At 31.0% G+C, this 23,950-nt stretch overlaps 1 protein-coding gene across 2 annotated transcripts; it reads right to left on the bottom strand.

Annotated features, from left to right (window-relative positions):
• Nucleotides 1-1,210: 1,210 nt before the first annotated feature.
• On the bottom strand, nt 1,211-22,464 carry LOC132946827 (zinc finger protein OZF-like). Of its 2 annotated transcripts, none has more exons than XM_061016909.1 (5): nt 22,281-22,464; nt 21,826-21,937; nt 20,199-20,276; nt 19,884-20,021; nt 1,211-5,306 (listed from the first exon to the last, which is right to left on the bottom strand). In XM_061016909.1, the coding sequence occupies exons 3-5, from the start codon at nt 20,243-20,245 to the stop codon at nt 4,127-4,129; spliced, it is 1,365 nt and encodes a 454-aa protein (XP_060872892.1). In that variant the 5' UTR covers nt 20,246-20,276; nt 21,826-21,937; nt 22,281-22,464; the 3' UTR covers nt 1,211-4,126. The 2 variants fall into 2 exon arrangements, with proteins under 2 accessions (XP_060872892.1, XP_060872893.1); XM_061016910.1 differs by having other exon boundaries at nt 22,110-22,464.
• Between the last annotated feature and the right edge of the window lie 1,486 nt (nt 22,465-23,950).

The following is a 23,950-nucleotide window of genomic DNA, read 5'->3' on the forward strand; positions in this document are numbered from 1 at the left end:
TGCCGATGAATATTTGCTGACCAATTGTTTGGTTTTGAATTTTGCCCAGTATTCGTAACCCTGTTCTTTTGATTCTCTTGTGGCTGTTTTATAAATTGATGATTTGATCTTGACCTACATACCTTGGCCATGTGACCTACTTTGCCACAGTTGAAACATGAAATTTTCGCTGTATTTTGCTTCGGCATTTTTGATTGTGTTTCCTTATCTGATTTGTATGACGTTTCCTCCTGTTGAGCCACCGCAAATGCTTCCTCTATTGTACTCGGACGACTTGCCTTTACTAACATTTTTATAGGTTGTCTTAGTCCTTCAATGAAAATACTTAATGTTTGAGTTTTTAAAAATCCCTCTATGACTTCTGCCACTGCTGCAGTTTTATCTTTGGTTTGAACATTCAATGTCAAATGAAATAGCTTTTCTAACCGACTATAAAATGTACTAATTTCTTCATCATATTTCTGACGAGTTGTGGTCAATTCTAACATCAAATGTGTGGAAGTATGTTGTGGTTCAAAACAATTTTTTAACTGTGTTTTCAATTCTTCCCATGAATTTATTTTTTTAAATCGGACAACCTGAGCTGCTTTTGCTGTTAAATTTGCAACTATTGCCCCTAATATTATGGGTTTTAACTCCTCACTAATGCATGAAAAAGCAAATTCTGATGACTTTATGAAATTATGTAAGCCTTCAGAGTCTTGTTTGTCAAACTTTGGTAATATTCGAAATGCTGCCTCTAAAGAAGTAATTACACTCATATTTACTAATTCAGTACTCGATTGACTCAAATTTGGTACAAAACTGTATGATTCAGTACTACTATCAAAAGAAATATCTTCCTTAACAATGTTTGAACTTAATTCTGCTGGTACTCCTAACCGTCTACGCTGTATTGGCAAATGTAATGTGTTTCTACCGGTGTCAGGATTTTGAAGTCCTAATAAAGTACTCTGATTCTGCACTGTATTTTCTACTTGGTTACTAACGCTATCCCTACCTAATGTCGTTTGACTTGCCCTACTATCATCTGAATCAAATGACCTATCTGGGACAAATGTTTTGTCTTTACTATCGCTCTGTGTTACGCTACTAGTACTACCACTATCGTCGCTCATTAATTAAATATAAATAGAAAAATATAGATATGCTTACAATAAAATATATAAAAATAACAAACTTACAATACCAATAAATTTAACATTATCGAAGTTGTTTCTCTGTTGCCTTGAAAAAGTTGAATGCTGAATTTGTTTGGAATGCTCTGTAATTGACTGGAATGCTTTGTAGTTGACTGGAATGCTCTGTAGTTGACTGGAATGCCTTGTAGTCGAATGAAAATGCTCTGTAGTTGAATGAAATGCTCTGTACTTGAGTGGAATGATCCGTAGTTGACTGGAATTATGCACCTTGACTGGTTCAATAACAATTTAACTCACCCTGATTGAATGAACGCGCCTCGTTTGAATTAATGGTTCTTTTGATCCGCTGCCACCAATGTTACAAGTCGGTTGACCGTAGCCTCGTACTTGTGGAGTTTGTATATAGATTTAGTAAATAAAGTAACAAACACACGTTCAAATATTCAATTAATAAAGTTTATTGCGTTCTGAACATGTACAGTCAATGGCACTATCTCCATTCTCCACTGCCTGTCTTACAATCTTAACGTTCCTTATATCTAAACTTCTGTAGGACAATCCCTCCTGTATAAAAAGTGCTTACTCGCAGTTTCGGGATTGTACCTGTTTACACTAATTTACAATAATCATTTCATTTCATAATTCTAAATGTTTTATAAATACTACATTTCTAATTTGTTTACTAACTGCTACATCCTTACTTACTTCCTATGTTTAATAATACCAAATCATAACAATGGATTGAAATGTTCAGTGTTCGTCTGCGTCTGGTCGTTGTGATTGATGCTGAATGCTCTGGTATATGACGTCGAATTGATCTCGGAACAATAACACGTCGAATTTCCTCTTCGACACCTTAACCACTTCGGAACGATTTTCTACGCCCCGAAACTGCTGGCGCGGGGACCAATAATTAATTATTTGGTTTCGCTTTGATGATTAAATAACGTAATTATATCGTTATATTTTGATATAAATTCGTTACGGCGGCGCTATCGTGTTTATAAACAACGAGGGCGGCGCGCGGCGGCTCTGATATCGTATTATCGTAACAGCTGTGTTGTCGTCAGTTTTCAAACGTCGGCGGCGGCGACACGGATGTCGTCACAACCACGACGGCGGCGGCAACACGTACGCCAGGCCCACACACACACGGCGGCGTATGTATGTATTACACCACGCCGGGAATTTGCTGATCGCGCGTTTATAGAGACACGTTCACACGCAACCGTTTGCATGTATATATACACACCATATAGATGTATATAAAATATATAAAATATTATAAAATTATAATATCTTATACAATTAGTGTTACCTTACGCAACTTTGTGTACAATGTTCTGTTTCGGATGGATACGCTTTTGTTCGTTTCCTTTTCTTCTAATATACTGTTGAAAGTCTAGTTCGGCTATTGCTCGTGGTAATGGGATACTGATATTTGTCGTGATCCCACCGCTGCCACCAAAAATGTTACGGATCTCCCTGGAGGTCCGTGCACAAAAAAAAAACAACGAACACTTTCGAACTAATTACTACTCTCTATATTTAACTTGAAAAGAAAAACTTACAATGCACTTAATGAATTATTTAATGTTTTATAAAAATGGTCTGACAAATATAATGTTCTGGTGCGAATCACAATGTTCCGTCTACTGCTCTGAAATGCCACTGGCACGGCTTGCTATATGAACCGTAACTGTACCCAGCGCTTGCCTGGAATTGCTGTCGCAGCAATTCCAGACAGTCGCCGCCGTACAATATTATACAGTGAAACTTCCATATAACGAAGTCGAATAAGCAGCAAAAAAAATTCGTTATATAGAGGAATTCGTTAAATATAATTACGTATTTTTTTCAACTTTTTTTTTATTATTTTTTTATTATGTATATTGTATGTATGTAAAAACAACATCAAACATCATATTACAGCTTAATTAATTTTTAACCTTAAATATAATTTAAAAGAAATAATCAGTAATAGTTTTGTTTGCTTATTATTTTTGAAAATTGTCCTTCTTTCGTAAAAAGTTTCTATATCGTCAAGTCTTAAAAAAATACTTCTCCAAGTTTCCGATACCTTAGAAATACAATCTCGCAGAGTGATTGTTGTTCTCTGTTCAAGAACTATGACATAAACTATCAATTTGATAGTGACAACATTTACAAAAACTGGTTTTTATCGAATAATTATTTCGTTATATAGAAACATCAGATTCGTTATTTGGAGATAAATTTACGTGTAATTAACAATGAAGGTCATAGTTCTTAAAAATATTTCGTTAAACAGAAAATTTCGTTAAATGGAAGTTCGTTATATGGAAGTTTCACTGTATTATACACTATTATATATATATACTAACTAATATAGCCAGGGGTTCTTAACAATAGTATAGTAATGCATGTGTTTAATATTTTTTTGTAATTATACATGTAATTGTTAATATATTATTTTTGCTATTCTGGTATTCTGTTGTAATTAATGCCTGTTATACTCATACTCGTAAATATTCATTGCTGAATATTTATCAAATATTTATTTAAATTGATGAAATACTTCATATTTTACCTAAGAACCAAATTTTAAGGCAGGTACCTTCCTATTAAAAAGCTAAATGTAAGACACTGTGAGATAATTAAAATCCAAGTAAATTAGTAGTTAAAAGTTTAGAAATAATTATATATAGTCAACCCATGCATGTTGATTTACAGGCAATAATAAATAGTAAATACGTTTATTATTAAGTCAATTCCTTGGTGTTAACTAATATTTATTACATGTTTGAAAAAAATTTTACCAATAATTCAAGAGTGAATAACTTTTTAAGCAATAATAAATTAGATAAAACAAACCATTTAAAAAATTTAAAAATTAAACTAGTTGATCAGCATTTTCGTATATTAGAAATGAAGTGTCATAATATGGCTTTTTAAATTAGTTATCCTTTTAAAAGTCTTATCACATATTTCACATTGATACCGCTTTATCCGTTATGCGACCTTATATGCTTTATCAAAGTTGGTTTGTGAGAAAAAGCTTTATCACAGATTTTACATTTATGTGGCATCTCACCGGTATGTGTCCTTAAATGTCTTATCAAATTTTCTTTGCGAGAAAATGCTTTATCACAGATTTCACATTTATATGGCTTTTCACCATTATGTGTCCTTAAATGTCTTATCAAATTTTCTATGGGAGAAAAAGCTTTATCACAGATTTCACATTTGCATGGCTTTTCACCGGCATGTGTCCTTAAATGAATCGTTAAATATGGTTTTCGAGAAAATGCTTTATCACAGATTTCACATTTATATGGCGTTTCACCGGTATGTGACCTTAAATGATTCATCAAATTATCATTGCGAGCAAAAGCTTTATCACAGATTTTACATTTGCATGGCTTTACACCGGTATGTGTCCTTGAATGTTTCGTTAAATAGGATTTTTGAGAAAATTCTTTATCACAGATTTCACATTGAAATGGCTTTTCACCCGTATGTGTCCTTAAATGTGTTATTAAATTATCATTGCGAGCAAAAGCTTTATCACAGATTTTACATTTGCATGGCTTTACACCGGTATGTGTCCTTGAATGTTTCGTTAAATAGGATTTTTGAGAAAATTCTTTATCACAGATTTCACATTGAAATGGCTTTTCACCCGTATGTGTCCTTAAATGTGTTATTAAATTATCATTGCGAGCAAAAGCTTTATAACAGATTTTACATTTGCATGGCTTTACACCGGTATGTATCCTTGAATGTTTCGTTAAATAGGATTTTCGAGAAAATGCTTTATCGCAGATTTCACAGTTATATGGCATTTCACCGGTATGTATTCTTGAATGAAACGTCAAATTTGATTTTTGAGTAAATGCTTTATCACAGATTTCACAATTATATGGCTTTTTACCATTATGTGTCCTTAAATGTCTTATCAAATTTTCTTTGCGATAAAAAGCTTTATCACAGCTATCACATGTATGCTTCTTCACACCAGTATGTGTCCTTTTATCGTTGTTTGATGTCAAATCCGATTGCATATGATTTATGTGTTCTAAGGATTTGCTTTGGTTGACAATTACTGAACCTTTAAATTCAGCAATGTCAATCACAATTATTTCCTCTTTTATATCAGTTATAACATTATCTTCAGTTTGAGTTCTAAAAAAATAAAATAATAATTTTAAAAATATGTTAACCTTTATCAAATAAAGGAAAATAAATATAACAACATAATATTATGTAGATTTTAATAATAAATTTAAGGTATACCTCATGACCCCCAGTTTTTATAGTATGTTTTTCAAAACATTATACCAAATTTACTCGTGGACAGAAACTTTTATATTTTGATAATATGTATACATCATTTTATAATATTTATAGAATAATTGTTTGTATATTTTTACACGATAAGTAGTCAAAATAATGTTAATCTATGAACTTCATTATATTTTTTGGTGTCAATGTGAATCTAATGGTTATTTGTTACTTTTGAGGTGTAACAAATTAAAATTTCTTGTATTTCGATAAGACCAAGAAAAAAATTAAGGAAAACCGGGAATTTTTACGAAAAAACCAGTTTTTGACTAAATGGATTTCGTAAATATGAAATAATTAGTAATGTCTTAGAATACAAAATGTTATAAATGTTTTAGAGCTATTTATTTTAGGCATATCACTTTTTTTATTAGTTTTTTATCATTAAAAAATAATTTGCTCAGTTTTAATAAAAACTTGAGAATTTATTATAAAGCTGCTTACAAGTGATTATGAATGAAACTTAAAAAAAAATTATTTTGAAGAAGAATTCATAAATATTTTATTATATAAAATATATTCAAAAATATAATACTGAGTCGTCAACAGTTTGTCTACCATTAACTGAAAAATAAATTACATTAAAGTAATTTATTTGTCATGGAAGGATATTTTTTATAACTGTGTAATTTAAAAGGATTTCATTTAGGTTGTAAGAGAAATTGTTGAAGTACACAGATATACAGAAGTTAAAAAGTAAATAATAATATAATCGGATATATATAATATAATAATAAGTATAATGATACGATGTACAATAGTGTTACGAGGCGTAATATAAATCAACGACTAACTATGTATACCCGGCTACACTACGCAGGACATATAATATGCTGTAGTATATAAAAATGTATAGTCAGCGTCTGATGAACTACAGTGTGAATATATTACTTATACACTACATTATATAGGGTGTTTTGTTTATAATTCCAACACTTTCCCTTAAACAATATACCCTTATACATCAATATTTATAACTCCTAACATCTCCCTTAGCTCATTGAACCGCGTTCGTGGAGTTGGTTTTGTCATAATGTCCGCAATCTGCTCCTTGCTGGATATGTACTCCAATGAAAACAATCCCTCATTGAACTTTTCTCTTATATAGTGGTAGCGAACATCTATGTGCTTCGTTCTTCTATGAAACTCTGGATTTTTTACGAGTTTAATCGCACTTTGATTGTCTCCATACATTGTTGGCACCGTTTTTGGCTGGTCCAGCAATTCACCTAAAAACAATTTTAACCAAGTTAATTCTTGTACTGCTTGACTTAAAGCTATGTACTCTGATTCAGTTGTGCTAAGGCTAACACACTGTTGACGACGTGAACTCCATGCTATACTTCCAGATCCTAATGTAAATACTGACCCTGATGTTGATCTTCTTGTATCCAAGTCACCTGCATAGTCAGCATCACTGTATCCTTTTAACATGAGTTTTTGTCTAGAACTAAATACCAATCCAAAATTAATAGTTCCCTTTAAATATTTTAAAATTCGTTTCACTGCTGTCCAGTGTTGTTCCTTTGGATCCTCGATGTATCTACTAACTAGATTTACTGAAAAAGTTATGTCCGGTCTTGTAATCTGACTGAGATATAATAAGCTTCCGACTGCTTCACGATATGGGACTTTACTAGTTAAATTAGTATTTTGTTGCTTGTCATCTAATGAATGTTGAGGGTCTGCTGGTATTTGAACTGATTTTGCTTCAGTCATATTGAACTTCTCCAATACTCTTTTACAATACAACCCTTGGTGCATTACAATTGATCCATCAGATTTTCGCTCAATTTCTGTACCTAAAAATTGATTCAATTCTCCTTCGGTAATATTGAAATGTTGTCTCAAATATTCAATTAATGCATGTACATCCTGACTCGATGTAGCTGCAACTAGACCATCATCAACAAATATAGCGACGATTAATACTTTGTTATTTTCTCTATTAACAAAAACACAGGGATCTGCTTTTGTTTCTAATAGATTAAAGTTAAGAAGAAATGTTTTGAACTTTATGTTCCAACATCGTGGTGACTGCTTTAGGCCATATAAACTGCGTTGAAGTCTGCACACCATTTCGGTACCATCGTTGAACCCTTCTGGTTGTCTCATGTAAATTTCTTCCACCATCAATCGGGTGGTTAACTGTTCTAGCGTTCTATTTGTACTATTCATTGAGTCCCATGCACTGTAGAAGTGCCTATAGCTATCAGGTAATGTCATCAAAATTTTTGTAATCAACATTGATTCTGAGATAGGTTCTCCCAATTGTTTTAGTTGTCTACTTAGATTTTCTAGTTTCGAAATATGACCGGCTATATTGTCCTTAGGATCCATTGTATAACGATAGAATTTTTGTTGTACTATTGTTATGCTTGTGTCCGACATTTGTTCGTACACACTAAGTAATTTGTTCCACATACCATTTGCTGTGTCACAGTTCATAATGTATTGTAGAGGTTGTTCATCTAGCGAAGTGACGATACATTTTTGAGCCTTATTATCTGCCCTTTTCCATATTGAAAAATCAACACTATGCCTTTTTCTCGCTTCATCTTCAGTTTCATTACCGATTTTTGCTAAAATTGGTTTCTTTGATTTTCCTGTTACTACATCAAATATTTCTGCTGCATTCATGATAACCTTAATTTGAAATTTCCACATGTCCCAATTTGATGCATCTTTGAGTTTGTTGATTTTATATTGTTCGTTCTCCATATTTAAACAAAACGTAGATGTACACTATCTGCACACTAAGAAACGCACGCACACTACACTGCACTTACTTCGCGAATTATTATTGCTGTACACTGTCTGTACACAAAAAACACGCAATTCGTTAATCAATTATTATTTTACTAATTATTCACGACTTTATTATAAAGACCTTACTCTGGGCCCATAACCTGTTGAAGTACACAGATATACAGAAGTTAAAAGGTAAATAATAATATAATCGGATATATACAATATAATAATAAGTATAATGATACGATGTACAATAGTGTTACGAGGCGTAATATAAATCAACGACTAACTATGTATACCCGGCTACACTACGCAGGACATATAATATGCTGTAGTATATAAAAATGTATAGTCAGCGTCTGATGAACTACAGTGTGAATATATTACTTATACACTACATTATATAGGGTGTTTTGTTTATAATTCCAACAGAAATAGACGGATTCGAATGGAAAAGTTTGGAAAGATACCACTGTCTGAAAAACTGGATCAAAAATGTACACTGTGTACTCTATAAGTGGTCAAAACTTTAGAAAAAGAAAGAATTTAACATTTTATTGCCAGCATAAAAAAAATTTGAGTTTATAATTTCCCAAGACATAGTAGCGTGGATTATAAATAATTTATAAATAAATTTATTAAGAGGCCATTCTGGTAAAAGTGAAAAATATACAAGAGATGGCGTTGTGCGCCAAGGATCGGTACATAATTATTTTGCGGATGGTCGTTTAGAACACTATGTTATGTGCACTAGTGCACTAGTCACGACCTTTTTATTAATTAAAGTTCCTGTTTGCTTATAAATATCAACCAATAAATAATGCGCACAAATTATTCGATTTATATTTCCAACCCAATCATTTTTTAAAATAAATAAAAAATAATATTCTCATTAAGATTAAATAGATTTTTTAGTTTATGTATCGCGTTATTTACGTTAACTTAAGTGACTGGAGTACCTACTTTTCGTAGGATTGTTTGATCTCCTATATACGTATTAATATAACGTTTTAAATAGTTTAGATTAGTATAATTTATTTTTAATTATTTATTTCACTATACAGGCCGGGGCCCAAAACAATATTTATTGAATAGGGGACGTGCTCATTTACATTGTATAGTATACATAATAACTAAGAGAAAGTTCCACAAATTTACAAAAATTACAAATATAAAAATATAAAAAACAAACAGACAATAATTTAATGCTAAGTACTAAGGAATAGTGGGTCCTCATTGGCCAGTTCCATCAAACGGACAATACGACGATTTGTTAGATAGTTACAGCGAATAAAAGGAATTGGGAAAGGAAAGCATATCTGGAATAAAAAATTGGAACCCTGAAATCAAGCTTATATATGAGGGCAAGGGAATCGACTTCACCATTTATAAGTTTAGTACTCGTGAGGTGCGCACTCAATGCGTAATTCGAAAGCGGCAAATTTCAAAAATTTACGCTGAACTCTTTCCAGTTGACTACTACCATCGAATATTCACGGATCCCAAATAATTACCCCATTCTCCAACACAGACTGAACAAAAGAGGAATATAACATCTTAAGAGAGCTGGACAGTTTAAATTCAGCTAAAATTCTTTTCACAAAATCGAGAAGCTTCAAAGCCTTATAATTAACTTTCTCAATATGTGTACGAAAAGTAAGCGATCGATCAAAAGTAATACCAAGGTCCATAACCTAGTCACCTGGCTGCTTTAGTGTATGTAAACATGACGTGCTCATTGGAACGAGTGTAGGTTATGATATGACATTTAGGGATACTAAGCTCCAAGTCCCCTAGTCCCCGGGCCCAATGAGCGACACAATCAAGATCATGTTGTAAGAGTGTACAATCATCAGCGGTTCCAATACGGAGAAAAAGTTTAATTTCATCAGCGAACAACAGAAGTTCGCTGTGCTGTATCACATATTTGATGCCATTAACAAAGAGTGCAAAAAGAACGGGTGATGCCCACCTCGAGGTACACCAGAGGTTATTGATCTTGACAACCTGTCTCCTCTCAGACAAATAGGAACTGAACCACGATAATAGAGGCTCATCAAAGCCAAGATTTAACAGAACGCTCAACAATGTACGATGGTTCGAAGGCCTTTGCGAAGTCCAAATAAACGGAATCAACCTGTGAATGCTTACTGAAGGCCTCAAAAATGTACTCTGTAAAACTTAAATTACAAGTTGTAACAGAACGCCCAGGGCGAAAACCGTGTTGTTCATGGAAAATAATTTTATTAATGGGCTTTAATTTTATGTATGGACTTCAAAACTAATGATTCAAGAAGTTTGGCAAGGTGAGTGATAATACTGATTGGCCTGTAATTTATGACATACTAACTTAAATATCGGAGTAACCGAACTGATCTTCCAAATATCAGGAAAGACACCTTCAGACAATGATTTACTATAAATAAGAAATAGTGTAAAACACAAAACAGACCTAAGGTTAAAAATAAAAAAAACCTGAGAGCCCATCCGAACCGACCGATTTAGTAAGAAGTAGGTTGACTAGGCTTGACTCGACATCAGTTAGACTAATATTACACGAAGAAGGAATATCGTATGGTAATCCAGCTGGACCACAGGAATCAACATTTAAGCTTAATGGGGAAAAAATGGAACTAAAATGTTTAGAAAAAAGCTCGCAAATAGTATTTCTATCGGTACTGGAAATACCATTCAAATTGACAGCAGTAGGCAAGTTGGAACGTTTTTTTATTTTTTCGCACAAAATCCCAAAAAGATTTGGGATTGTTACAAAAAGACGTTTCAACTTGTTTGATGTAGTTATCATAACATTTCTTTGAAAGGAACTTATGCCGGGCTCGGGACTACTTATATGAAGTATATAAAGATATTTTGAATGACTTAATAATAAGTTCAAATATATTAATAACTGAATGCAATACAATTTAAGTAATGATAGTAAATACGATAAAGCAAAAGCAAATAAAAATAAAAATAAAATGCATTAAGGAAACTTGGCTCAAATATTAAAGGGAAAAAGAGGGGTCGTTATTGGAAATCCGCATAGGGCGAATAATTGGAGAGTAGAGATAGTAGTTTGATGATGAGATTGGAATATGAAATGGAACAAAAGAGTGTGTACGACGGGAGGGGACATTGAAAGAAATACGAGATAGTAGTTCTGGGCAGTCAATTATAGAGGAAAGGAGATTAGAAAAGAAGGATAAATTTGCCTAGTGACGACGATCTGCTAAAATTTCTAAAAAAAAGGAGATTGGATAGGGGTGTAATCACGTGAGGCGGTCAGGGTACATGTAATTTATAAGCAGTGTGACGGACACATTTTAGTTGGACCCTTTCATTCATGATACGAATTTGGTATTAGCGCAAGACTTAGCAAATACTCTTTGAGCCCAGAAGTAAACCATTGAGGAAAGGTGGATGGGCGAAAAGACATTTTAGGAACGAAGGATAAAATTGAAGAGTGAAGAGCGTCAAGGAAGACTGACATGGTATCGTCAAGGAGTATGATAGAAAGGTAAGTTTCCAATTGAAAGAACTAAGGAAATTAGTGATATGTTGGTAATCTGCTTTGTTAAAATTATAAAATTATTTTAGAGGAGTGGAGTGATATGCATTAGTGGGATGATTGAATATGAGAGAGAGCGGAAGGTGGTAATGTCAGCCGTGACGGCTGTGGCAAGAGCTTGGCTTACAGTTATGCAGCCAAAATTTGAGAAGACGAAGTCAAGAAGTGAGTTGTGGCAGTTAAATATATAATAATGTTGGAGAACCCATGGAGAGCAATTCGTTCAGGAATTGATGTGTATTCAGAGATAGATTTTGAGCGGAAGCATAGGCCATGTAAATGATAGCATTTTACTATGAAATAAAATATGGTAGATTATAATCGCCAGTGAGTAAAAGTGTATAAAGCATTTAAAATTCGAATTTTAACAAAAATTAATAATTATTTTGTATTTAAAAATTTAGAAAATGTTCAACTTTTATATCTAAGGATTGAAAATGTAAAACAAGGTTCCACATAAATAGGTTATATATATTAGGTTAATAATAAACGTTTATAGGTTACTTCATTCACAATAATATCATCAAATATACTTAGTAATATCATAGGCTGACTGATCGTCTTCGCTCAGAGTTGTTTATCTTATACAATGATATTATATCATTGAATTCAAATTTAACACCATCCATTACATTGACACACTTGTAACCTGCTGTACAGCAGAGCGACATCCACTTACCCGTTTTTTTTACTATTAAGGATTTTAAACAAATACAATATGCTAGTTGGTAATTTTCAATAATCAATATTGAATATTAATCAAATAAAAACTTATAAAAGCCGAAAATAAGTACCGCACTAAGTAGGAAAACTAAGCAATAATTCAATTAGGCACGTAAAATGTTCTTAAAATGAAAATATTTAATTTCAGTTATCCTTCTATCATCTCAATGAAAATGGTAAATGGAATTAAATGCGGACCATAGTAAAGTTACTATTATCAAGTTCAGGGATAATTAGGCGAATTGGATAGAAATACAAAATGTTAGATTCGGTGATTCTTTCTAGCACAAAATTAATTGAAAAGTTAAAAGTGTAATTTATTTAACTTTAATTTTAGATTCTGAGCGGATCGATGAATAAAATATTGATTTTACGATGATGTGTTTTTTTTTTTTTTTGTGTCTTATGCGTATACGATACTTATAGAAGTCGAAATCAATTTTGAATTTTACCTTCAGTATCTTTTCGGATGGGAAAGTGTTCTAGCTGGTGCATTTGAAAATCACATTTAAAGCTCCCGGTAGTTATCATGTGTAAGGGAAAAAAATATTTTAGGAAAAACAAGAATGTTTACTTAAAACACAAACTTTAACTTTCAATCGAGTCTACATTTATTAAACAACCTGAAATTCTACCTCATATCATGGTCCTGCTTCCGGCACAGTAACTAGATTTCAACAATTTCAAAAAAAATAAAAAAGATGGTTAATGAAATATATAAATGATCGTAGTGAATTCTATTGTATTTATAATATAAAACTATTAATAGAAAGATTATATTTTTCGGCCACAGAAGAAAGAGTGGGAAATAATAGTTTTCACAATGAAAAACTTGGTAACACAAACATGGGAAACTTAATTGACATTCCTGAAAAGGGGGCTGTATATTTATTATAATATGTTTCATATTTACCAAAGAAAATTGTAAAAGGATCAGAGTTTGTTAATGATCTTTTGAATAGTTAATTTTTATGAGAATGCATTGGACTGGATATAATTTTGTAGGACCATTTACAAATTAGATAAAAATAAAAAAACAAATCAACAAATTAGACAAAGCTTGCAAAAGAACATGATTTGTTTATAAAAACTTTAAAACAAGACATACTGCTGATAAAATTTCAGAACAAAAAGCAATGGAAATATGGAATGATCCACATAGTTCTATGAATGAGAAATGTCTAGCTATTTTAACTACATATGCAATGAAAGGAAAACTATATTTTGGAATGAGTTAAATTAAATATATTATATAATAAAATGTATTATTTTAAATTAAATAAAACCAAATTAAAAATTACAAGAAGTTCATAAAAAAAAAGGTGGGTAAGTGGATGTCGCTCTGCTGTACAGTAGGTTACAAGTTGGTAACTGTAATGGTTGGTGTAAATTTGAATTCAACGATAAAATATCATTGTATAAGAAAAACAATTCTGAGCGAAAACGGTTAGTCAGCCTATGATATTAAGTACTAAGTATATTTGATGATATTATTGTGAATAAAGTAATTTATATATAACCTATTAACCTAAATTTGATAAATTTTGTCAAAATCTGAACTTTAAATGCTTATAAAAAATAATTGTGCCTATGTATTTTTAATATTTTTCAACTGCTATTAGAACGATATGTCAGGAGCCTTATATTAAATTTTCACACTTTTTATCCAACAAATAAAATTTTATTGATATTTATAGAAAAAAAAACTAAAAAATTGAGAACTGACTATGTCCTTGAACAGCTCAATGAGTCAAATTATTTTCAAAATTTTATCGTGTATAGAAAATGCTAATACAGACATTCAGTAAAATTTTCAAGTATCTACAGTCATACGTTTTTTAATTACAACAAAATAAGAAAATCGTTACACGAGAAATCGAGTGAATAGGTATCAAATGTTGTAAAAATATGAATTTCAAAGGCTCAAAAAAATGTAATTTGACTTTCTTGTAGACATTTTTTTTTTTTTGATAAAGGTAGATAAACTTATGGATAATCTTGTATTACATTTTCAAATCTTAGATTGAAAAAGAAAAATTTTTATGAATTCTCAACTCAAAATAATTTAATAATTTTCGTGATTTTTTCGTATTTTGTCAATATTTGAACTTTAAATGCTTATAAATAAAAACTGTGACTAAGGATTTTGAATATTTTTCAATTGTCATTGTAACAATATAGTAGGAGCCTTGTATTACATTTTCAAGCTTTTTTACCCAACAAATAAAATTGTATTGATATTTGTAGAAAAAAAAAACTGAAAATGTCCGTAAACAGCTCAAAATAAGTCAACATATTTGGAAAATGTTATGGTGTATAGAAAATGCTAATATAAACATTCAGTCAAAATTGCATGTACCCATGGTCATTCGTTTTAGAGTTGCACCAAAAACAGATTTTGCGTAAAAATTCCCGTTTTTCCTTTATTTTTCTTTTGTTTTGCATGTCGCTTTTGAAAACTACTGGGAAATTTTTACTTTTGACCCCACAAAGTACCAACTAGATTTACTTTCCTATCAGAAAAGTTACTGTTCAAGAAAATCCAAGCACTTTTACTGTCCTAAAAGGTGATGAGACACAAAAAAAAAATAAAAAAAAAACACACTTCATTGTAAAATTAATACATTTTGACGCGGTCCCGCGTAATAGCTGTTTGAATTCAAATAGCCTTTTACGCGGAAAGCCGCGCTACGCTTCTTAAACAAACCGCCAATCGACGACGGACGACGCCGGCGCGCGACACCCGCGCTGTGAACCGTCGGCCGGCCGTTGGGTGAACCGGATTGTAATGTCACTAGTTTTTCGACGACCGAGAAAAGAGGTTCAACCCGCGGCCGAGACCGTTGCACCACCCATCACCGTTGTTCTCTTTTTTTTGTTTTTTTTTTCCTTTACAGTTCTTGCGTAGAATTTTGTTTCTCCGTTGCCTGTTGCTTGTTTTTTTTAAGTTTTCTCTCATAAAAACGCTACAAAATAAACAACACCCGTCGTTTCGTATTTATATTTTTTTTGTGTTTTTTTTTTGTTCACGTGGTCAAAAGACCCCGTACCACCTCATCCTCGCGACTCCTCACAGGACCGCGACAATTTATCGCTTCACTCAGAATCTAAAAACTAATGTGACATTTTAACTTGAAAATAATAAAATATATAAAGCAGAAAATATTTATTGTTTAGATCAAATTCAAATAGATGAATTAAAAAAAAAACGCTAAAATAATCTGGAGTAAGGTTAGAGATTCGAAATACACAAATTAAAGATAAAAAAGTGAATTTTTACCATTCATTTTGGCAGGGACAGGTGCACCTGTTGAGTTAGTTGGAGGTGTAAGTGCAACTGTCTACACTGTTAATAATTATAAACACAAAAAAGCAGTAGAAGAAGAAACAGAAAAACATAATAAAGGATAAATGGAAAAAAATTATTCAAACATTACAAGGTTATGGATTAAAGAAAAATCATAATAAAAAAAAAAACTGAAAGTCAAAGAAATGAATAATTTTGGAATAACAACATTTTAAAAAAAAACATTAAAAATTGTCCCGATTGTTATAAAACTTTCTAGAGTAAAAAAAAATACAAATATTGAGTCGTAAGAAATTTTGAAGTAATACAATTAGGGAATAATATAAAAAACTTCAGAGGTTGTTTCATGAAAGATAAATTACCTATAGAAACTTGGTTTAATGAATTTTGAATATTAAATTTAAATATTTTTACTCAAAACGGTTCAAATTTAGTTGCAAGGAAAAAATAAAATAAAAAAATATATTTGAATTCATTTGATACGAGTTCTCCTCCTAAATAACTTGTACATTATTTAGGTGATGATAATCTTTATTATAACAATATCAAATTTAAAGATTATAATGATCCACCTATAATTATTATGTGGACATATTTTGTGTTTAGAATTAATTAAAAACTATAACAAATGTATTTAAAAATAAAATAATATGATTTTTAATGGAATTTGTTCTATTAAAAAAATTATAAAAAATATTTCAACAACTACCTTAATATTATCTAGAAAATTGTATTGTAAATGCTCCATCATATCAGAATAATGCATGGCAAGTCTACATATTTTAAATTTCCTAAATCTTTAACAACACCAATTTCAAGAATATATATGTGACGGACGAAGAGTAGCTGTTGTAATTATTAATTCATTAGCTATGTTCGAGCCATGTTGGTGATTGTATTAATTTAGAAGCATAAGTCTTTCCACTTCCAAAAACATTGTTTCCATTATTGGTAGTTAAAAATCTAATGTCCGCGGAAACCCAGTTTAAGACATTTTAAGAAACGCTGCTCTAGACACCTAATGGACAGCAGACCATATTTATTTACCCGCTTTTTAAAATTAAAAATATCAATATTTAAACTATTCCCCAAGGACATTAAAATATTACCGGGAGAATTGTTTTATTATTGTTTTCTGCATTGAATGTATCTTTAAATCTAGTGTTACATGAGTGTACTTAATACAAGCGTAAATTACCTACATGTTTGGTGCATTAGGGCCAAACAATGTGTAAATAGTTCAGCTGCTACCATGTGCTGCTACCACAAAATAAAATTAAAATTGATTTTTTATAGTTTAGCTTAATAAATATTAATTTTTTTTATTTTCTGTTTTAATGAGTCTGTTCTAACACGACATAAAATCTCATGCAATGCAAATTGAATCCATTGTAGTAGATGCTTAACCAAAAATAATTTATTTACAAGATGCAGCTCATATTGGTAACAAGCTTCGGACAAGAATTCTAAAATCAAGTGTCATCATGTAACATTTTTAACAATAAACCTACAATACATCATTTTAAAATTGTTGTTTAAATTATAAAAATGACAAAAGTAGCAAATATCAAATTTAATTTTAAATAAATTGTATTTATAACTAAATATTAATTTTAATATGGTTAATGGACGAAGCAATAAATTGTAAATATCATGGATCCAAACAGTAGACAAACAGCACGAATAAACATAAAAAAATCAAAAACCATAATATTAATCCATATATTATAATCTAATATTATTTTATTGTGAAATATTTTCAAATACCGATTCAAAAATAATGACAGTTATCGATTTAAACATTTCACGATTTGTAATGATTTCAAACCTTTGCCTGACTGCATAGTCTCAAAAATATATGAATTAGAAAATAATTCCCCCCTCTACTGATGACAGTACAGAGGTGTCGCTTGATGTAGTTGAGGAAGTAGTTAAATATCAAACCCCCAAATTGTATTATTATAATTGGGCATACGTAAACTGTGCCCAAATGACCTTTTTTTTTGTAAACTGTGCCCAAATCGTTATTTTTGTTAAAAAGGTATAATGTAAGTTGCGCCTCGTTTGTAAATTATACAAAACTCTTAACTTATTAAAGTAAATCTATGATTGTTTTTTTTTTTTCGATCAAAATGTATAAAAATACCAATACGTTATCGAATAACTATTGAGGTATACGATAATAGATAATTATCACTACATCCGGCATAGGTCTGCTAGTACCTATCGTATTCACTTTAATCAGTGAAGTCATGATGGCCGAACAATTCGTATCACAGCGCAAAAAGAGCTTGAAAATAATTTCAAAATTTAAATTTTGTAAAATAAATCGGCCTCTAAGTTCAGGTGAGTTTAAGTGGCGATGTACACTCAAAACTTGCACAGCATTTTTAAAAACAGTAAGTGATGACAATAGAATCACTGAACAAAATATAAACCATAGCCATGAATCATTAAGTGACCAAAACTTTCAGAACAATTCTTGACTGGTATTGCGAAACTCAAGGCAACCAAAGATTATGCACCATCTGAATATTTTGTTAATTACTTAATGGAATCAAAGCCTGACGACAAGAGAGTGACACGATTTGCTGATTATTTGGTAGATGTATATTGTATATATAAGTGAAGAAGTTCAGTATACACCTGAAATATGGACTCGATAATCAGCAGAGCCAACTTTAACCACCAATGCATGCGAGTCATTTCATTCTCACTTTAATTCTAGCTTTTATACAACTCATTTAAATATTTTCATGTTTATAGAAAAATTAAAAGAAATTCAAATAGAAACGTGTATTAAATTAAATAGTATTAATCAACCCTTTAAATACCAAAATTCTAAAACCAAAAAAAACGCGAAAAATTACGAAATATAATAAATAAATATAATAGTGGCCAAACTCCAATTGATGAGTATGTATCAACAATATGTTATTATTAGTCCTAATATTGTACTTTTTAAAATTATATATTTTTTTTCATTTTTAATTTAATTTCATTAACTATTCATATTATAATATGGCTGTAATGAACCAAGTACAAATAAGAGATGTTATTATTTGTCCTAATATTGTACTTTTTAAAATTATATATTTTTTTTTATTTTTTATTTAACTTCATTAACTATTCATATTATAATATGGCTGTAATGAACCAAGTATAAATAAGAAATTGTAATTTTATTAACTTTTGCAAAAATATAGCTCTTTAATTTTTAAATTTTTACCCGGGCGAAGTTTACATGTTACCTTTTTACACTTGTTAAAAACTCAAGTGCAGTTTACATGTGTGATTTTGTGTTTACCTGTACCTTGGACGCAGTTTACAATCGCCGTTATAATTTTCTATCTTATTCTATTGTCAAATATAATAAAAGTTATATCTAATAAAATGTACGGTTGAAAAATATTTTTATTTAAAAAAATGATCACTGAATATTATTTTGTTAAACATAGGTATTTAATAATAGGCATGCTCAGACTTAAATTTCTAGTTGAGTATGGATCAATTAGTGCCCAATAAGGTTAACTTGGACATTGTCCCAATTATTTTTTTTACACAATTTATATTATTCTATTTTTAAATTAATAATTTTAAATATTACTAGACACAGTAAACACTAAATAGTACCTAAACAGTTAACATACTGATTAGATTGTTGAAGGGGTAGTTCACAGTATTTAAAAGTGACTTATTATAAATATATGGGTTTTTCTGTGAAGCTGTGCATCCACGAGCTGGTGTGGGTCAGCTTATCCTAATATTGAGTAAAGACGATGTGTCACAGATGCACTTATAATTAATGTCTATAGCTAATGTACACCATGTTTTTGTTAGATGAATAAATTTATGGTGGTACACACAAATATTTTTAATTGTATTACATTATTACGACAAATAAACACTGAGACTATACATGAAGGTATAATTATACTATACTATAGTCCTTGACACAAAAACTGGCTATAATTATAGTAAAGAACTATAGTTCTTTATTTATAATAAAACAAAAAATGTTTGTTATCATAGCTTATCATAGAAACTAAGAGGTAAAGTAAATTCTTACCCAATTTTTAATAAGTGACTATCATTGCTGTGTTCTGTTTGATCAAAATATTCCTGTTTAATAACTCCATCAAATGCTTGATCATCAGTGACAATAATATTTTCTTGCTTAATTATTCTATTAAATGCTTGATCATGCCTAAAAAAATGAATTTTTATTATTAGGTAGATAAAAAATGTATAAATTAGATACTATGTACAAATTGAATAATACATACATTATTAAAACACCTGGTTTTATTATTTAAAATGTAGGTTAAAATTATATTTTGTATTGCTACACTAATTATGTATTTATGTATATGTATTTACTCACTTTGAATTTATTGAGCAGTCACTAATATCTGTTCTTAACGGTTCCATACTGATTGTCCTCTTTATTGTTTTTCGGTTACTGTGAACATAAACCATTACAATTGGTACTTTTTATGTCAAACCTGTCATTTAATTGTGATAGGATGTGCACTATCACCTATTGTTTTGTACAATTTTTCTTTAGACAGCCATAAAAGAAATTAATACACTGAGATGTATTTAAAATCTGATAATGACTCAGTATTTAATATTTTACAGCTTTGTGGGTATACTGACTTATTATAACGGTACCCTGAATCGACCAAAGGCACATCTGCAACCCTGAGTCATAGGTCAGTGTTCGCACTACGAAATAGTCACTAATTGTCCACTTTTGACTGACAGGCCCTGTGGACTGTGAGAATCAACGACGCAGTCCAACAGGGATCTAGTAAAGACCCCTCTCTTTATTAAATCTAGATAGGACTATATAGGAGCCCTGGAAGCAGCCCATTATTCAGACGTGAAAGACGTGATATTGCCACCGTACGTACGCACTCCTGTACCTCTTCGATTTTGGTAATCACTATTTCTCTTTGGACTTAGATTATTTTCGTTAACGGCGTATTTCGAACTTGGAGAATATTCGAGCAATTGCTTATTTTCTAAGACACTAGTATTTGTAGTTAATTTGAATAGCTAACCAGTGTAAATTTAACTTGTCTTTTTACAATTTTAATAAATAATACATCGAACTACAAATTTTTGATCATTTGACGCTTCTACCATCCTATCCTGTCACCATCTCCAGTAAGACTGGTACACGCAACAATACTAATTATACTAATGTCACTGTCTAAATTTTACTTTATCTGTATTTAAATTAAATAATTTTTGTTGACGTTGAATTCCTATTAAGTGGAATTGGTGTGGTGGGAAACTTAAGAATAAGACCAGTTTAATAACTGTTCCTTAATTATATTTCAAAACATTGGCCACCACAAATCGATTTATAATTATTTAACCTTTTCACTGCTGCATTTGTTATGCAACCTGTCTAGTGTCTATGCTAAATATAATGAAATATTATTCATTTTTTTTTTATACAATTTTGAAATCCATATGATCTAATTATTTAAGTGATGCGAGCCAGAGTTTGTTAAAACTGAACGGTTACCAGAAAATGATAATATTATTAAATAAAAGAACATAATAGTACATCTGGAGTAGTGAAAAGGTTAAGATAACAATTAGCTAATCAACATGATGACTAAAAACATAAATTCACAATTGTATAGTCTCGTAAATTGTTTATAAATTATTTTACATAATGAAGCATTATGTAAGATGTATCAGTATTTGACCAGAGATAAATTGCATGAGTCGATATCAAACAGTCGCCAAGTGACATAATGTCAACGTAGTCCTGATAAGCTACAAGCAAGAATTGATATGGTACTTAGGGTCCTGTCAACATACTGTTTTCTCTCTCTGGCCATGAGGAATACATAGTAAATGCTTTAAAGGAAAATCATAGTGCACCACTACAGCTTGTGACAAAGTGATAACGTTTAGGTAATACTACTGATTCAACACATTAAAATTCTAAGTCTGCCTAACTAAAATAAACTTTTTTAACATTAACAAACCTTGATTCTGATACTCTGCACCACGTACTTCAGTAGCTGGAGAATTTCGGTACCTATCTATTTTATTATAATATTCCTCTTGGATTCTTATGACCGTATTTTTCAGCGTCAGCTGAAATAATGATAATATAAAATAGATAAATATAGTAATATTATAAACATATTGCAACAAAACAGTGGAGGCTTTAAATAATGTAGAATCTAATTAATCGCATACATATTAAGGCATATTTTATGGCTGTTGTCGCGTCAAACTTAAATAATGGAAATCAATAAACACTTACATCTGATATGTGAGCGTACCGTACGCACTGCAGTGAAACAGGTCCATAAGGATAATACTAATATTACATCTTATAATACTAATCTTTAATACAATTTAACCAATAATAAATTATTACTACTGTCTACCTATCGTGTATAACGATATAACGTACAACACTTTTGTAACTCACATAATATATAACTATTGGATTTCGGACTGCGGTCTGGTCGCGATTAACACCAGGTACGACGAAAAGGCACAATTATTATTACAATGCTTTATTAATAAATGCAACGCTATTCAACTAGTAAGTACTTACGCACAAAAAAATCACTAGAAGTCTCGAAACACGTACGCCAAAACGAGCGTCTAGAGAAAGAGCGTCGAGCGCCTCTTATCAGCACTATTATTATCAGTATCACACTATCAGGGCAGTTGTATAACACATAATCGTTTGATTACATCCACAGATATATAATATAATAACAACTAATTAATAGTGTAGCGAGCTGTGACTGTTTAACCATTTATCTAAAAATAACACCTATTAGGCAGTAGATCAAAGTGTAGATCAAAGTAATCGTATATAGTACGCGCCGCGTAATAATTACATTAATAGTAATAATAATTACACGCAGATGCGCTGCGTGTGTAGTAGTACAAACGAATATCGAGCGCGCGACCATGAACGGCGTGCGTCAATCAATTTATGACTACTTATATAAATAACTCGCATAAAATGTCCATATAAATCGTGAGTGATATGGAATAAAGCACCGCACGTGTACAATAACAACATATATATGTGTTCAACTTCCTGCCGGGTGCAAGCGCGTGACGAGGCCGCGAGATGACCATATACGGTTATCCAGAATCGAGGAGAGCTGATGAACAAGCGTTCATCAGACGAGCAACCGACGAGCTTAGGAACAGTCATCAGGAACTATATAGTCACATCTCGCTAGATTTTAGTCGTATAATTGGACTTAGAATAATTTTAACAGTTTAAATAAATTGAATAAACGTAACTATATTATACTTTAACACAAGTTCTACATTTCTACCTTCATCCTTCTATTCATTGACTGGGGCACGTTACATTAACAAGACTGCCGTTTACGAAGATGCTGCCACTGCTAATACCGTGAATGTCATCGTCACCAGACCCGTGGGTCATGGAAGATGGAAATTCAACGTTTCACATTTTGGCGGACGGCGCGCGGCAGCAATGGGGCATATGACCTACAGGACGACAGGTCGATAACCATACATGGTCATTATCATTTAAACGTTTTAAACATTCGTAATAACTTTAAATTAGGTAAATGTAAAATAATTTCCAATGAGGGGATAATAAATTAATAAATACCTAATGATGTTTGTTATTGTTTTGACGGCCGTTTAATTTGAGTGCCGTAATAATATTACTAATAGTTTTTATCATACGAGGACTAATTATTTTTACATAAATGTTAGTTTTGGTAAAAAAAACTTTATCGAAATGACGACTGTTTTTCACATAACCTTAAGACCTATTTTAATTTTATCCAAGTGTATAGGTTTAATTGATATTTGGTATTTCGTATATCGTGGAACCAACTGGTTTATTGGATCGAAATAGTGTAAACTCAACGATTCACGGACTTCTAGAAATTGCGAGAATGATTATTTTAATGACATGCACTTTTATATATTTTTATCAGTTTGATCAAGAACTTCATATACTTCAAATTATTTATGTGGTTAAATATTGGTTTATCATTGTCGCAGCTAGAATTTCAACAATATGGATAATCAAGTATTTATTTATTATTTTTATTCATATTATAAAATGACGTAAAATTAGTTTTTTTATTTTTG

Source organism: Metopolophium dirhodum, chromosome 6 (assembly GCF_019925205.1).
Source record: "Metopolophium dirhodum isolate CAU chromosome 6, ASM1992520v1, whole genome shotgun sequence".
NCBI classification, from domain to species: domain Eukaryota; kingdom Metazoa; phylum Arthropoda; class Insecta; order Hemiptera; family Aphididae; genus Metopolophium; species Metopolophium dirhodum.